The sequence below is a fragment of the Mesitornis unicolor genome, unplaced genomic scaffold, assembly GCF_000695765.1.
Source record: "Mesitornis unicolor isolate BGI_N332 unplaced genomic scaffold, ASM69576v1 scaffold44458, whole genome shotgun sequence".
In the NCBI taxonomy this organism is placed as follows: Eukaryota; Metazoa; Chordata; class Aves; order Mesitornithiformes; family Mesitornithidae; genus Mesitornis; species Mesitornis unicolor.
The window spans coordinates 1-1,492 of record NW_010203328.1 but is presented as its reverse complement, the minus strand read 5'-3'; the positions used below and the strand labels follow the sequence as shown (position 1 = coordinate 1,492).

Genomic DNA, 1,492 nt, shown 5'->3' with positions numbered 1-1,492 from the left:
TCTCTCTCCCCCCAACCCCGTCTCTTTCTCTTCCCAACCTCATCTCTTTCTCCCCCCAACCCCGTCTCTCTCTTCCCCCATCTCATGCTGACGTTATTTCCCTGCTTTAGGATTTCACCGGACTCAGCCTTGGACGAGTCGTTGGCGCAGGTGAAGGAGCTCATTGCCAGGTGAGATCCCACCCCTCCTGCCAGGGGATTTTTGGGTGGATTTAATCCTTTTCCACAATCCTGCGTGGCCCTTGAGCTTCGGGAAGGCTGAGCTGCGACTCCGCTCTCTCCACAGGTTCACGGCCGAGTCGCAGTCCTGGGATCGGCTCCTGCAGCAGCACCAGGAAAGCGCTGAGGAAATGGCCAGGTGGGGCTCTAAGTAATTCCCAAAGCAGCACAAACATGGATAAAATAATTAAAGTCGTGAATAAAATGACAAAAACAACACAAATACAGAATCGGAAGAATTTGGTTGGGAAAAACTTAAGCTCGTTGTGTCCATTGTGGCCCCTTTTATCCTTCACACGCTATTATAACATAAATCCAGACACAGAGCTATTAATAACTTAAATAATTGTTTAGATCATAATAAATTTTGTCATTTATAGAAGTTAAAAATGGATTTTGAGACCTATTTAAATCCCAGATCGAGCGCTAACAATAATTGGCTTCCCAGGAAGAGCTGAGAGAGTTTTTCAGGCTGCTTCTTGACAAAAATTCAGATACCCTAGAGCTTTTTGAAAAGAAAATGTAAATAAGAAGGAATTATTTAAATAAGAAGGAATTATTTAAATAAGAAGGAATTATTTAAATAAGAAGGAATTATTTAAGTAGAAATGAATTCTTTAATTCTGCAGGCAGCTGGAGGAGTGCAGGAAGAAGAAGGGGCAGGCAGAGCCCCTCCCCTACCTCCAAACCTCTCAGGCCGAGGTTCTCAGCACCAAACCCAACTACCAGCAGCTGCTGGCGGAGCAGGGGGAGGTCTGGAGCTGCATGGAGCTGGTGGTGAGGGGGAAAAAAACCCCAAAAAACCCGGATTTTGGGCATTTTTGGCCCTTTTTCTGTGGTTAATGGTTTGGTTCCGCAGCTCGGTGAGCTCCAGCAAGCGGTGAAGCTGCTGCAGGCCTTCGGCGAGGAGAGCCAGCGCTACCTCCGGGGGCTGTCGCAGCAGCTCGGTAAGCGGGAGGGGGCGCACCGGGAAGGCTTGAAGCCCCCGTAGGGGCCGTTAACGGGGATTAACGGGTGTTTCTTCCAATTAAGGGGTTTTTCTTCCCGTTTTCAGCCAGGAGGACTTTTCGGCAGTTGGAGAACTCCCCCGTGCGGAAGCTGCTCCGGAGGCCGCCGCTGGAGAGCTGAGACTGGGGGGGTGCGGGCCGCGCTGCTGGTGCTGCGGGCAATAAAGTCGGGGGGGCGCCCGGTGCGGTCCCGGTGTCCCCGCGTTTCCGCGTTTGAAGGCGCCTTTTGTTTCTGTCACTTCTTATTCGTCACTGCTCACGTCAGTC

The 1,492-nt window shown here is 50.7% G+C and overlaps 1 protein-coding gene across 1 annotated transcript; it reads left to right on the top strand.

The window, feature by feature from the left end:
• Positions 1-110: 110 nt before the first annotated feature.
• DSN1 (DSN1, MIS12 kinetochore complex component) lies at positions 111-1,346 on the top strand (the record flags this gene model as incomplete). The annotated part of the gene is made up of 5 exons (XM_010190667.1): positions 111-170; positions 286-357; positions 848-995; positions 1,078-1,169; positions 1,277-1,346. Coding segments are annotated over 5 exons (442 nt in total), but the record flags the coding sequence as incomplete, so codon positions are not given.
• Positions 1,347-1,492: the final 146 nt, after the last annotated feature.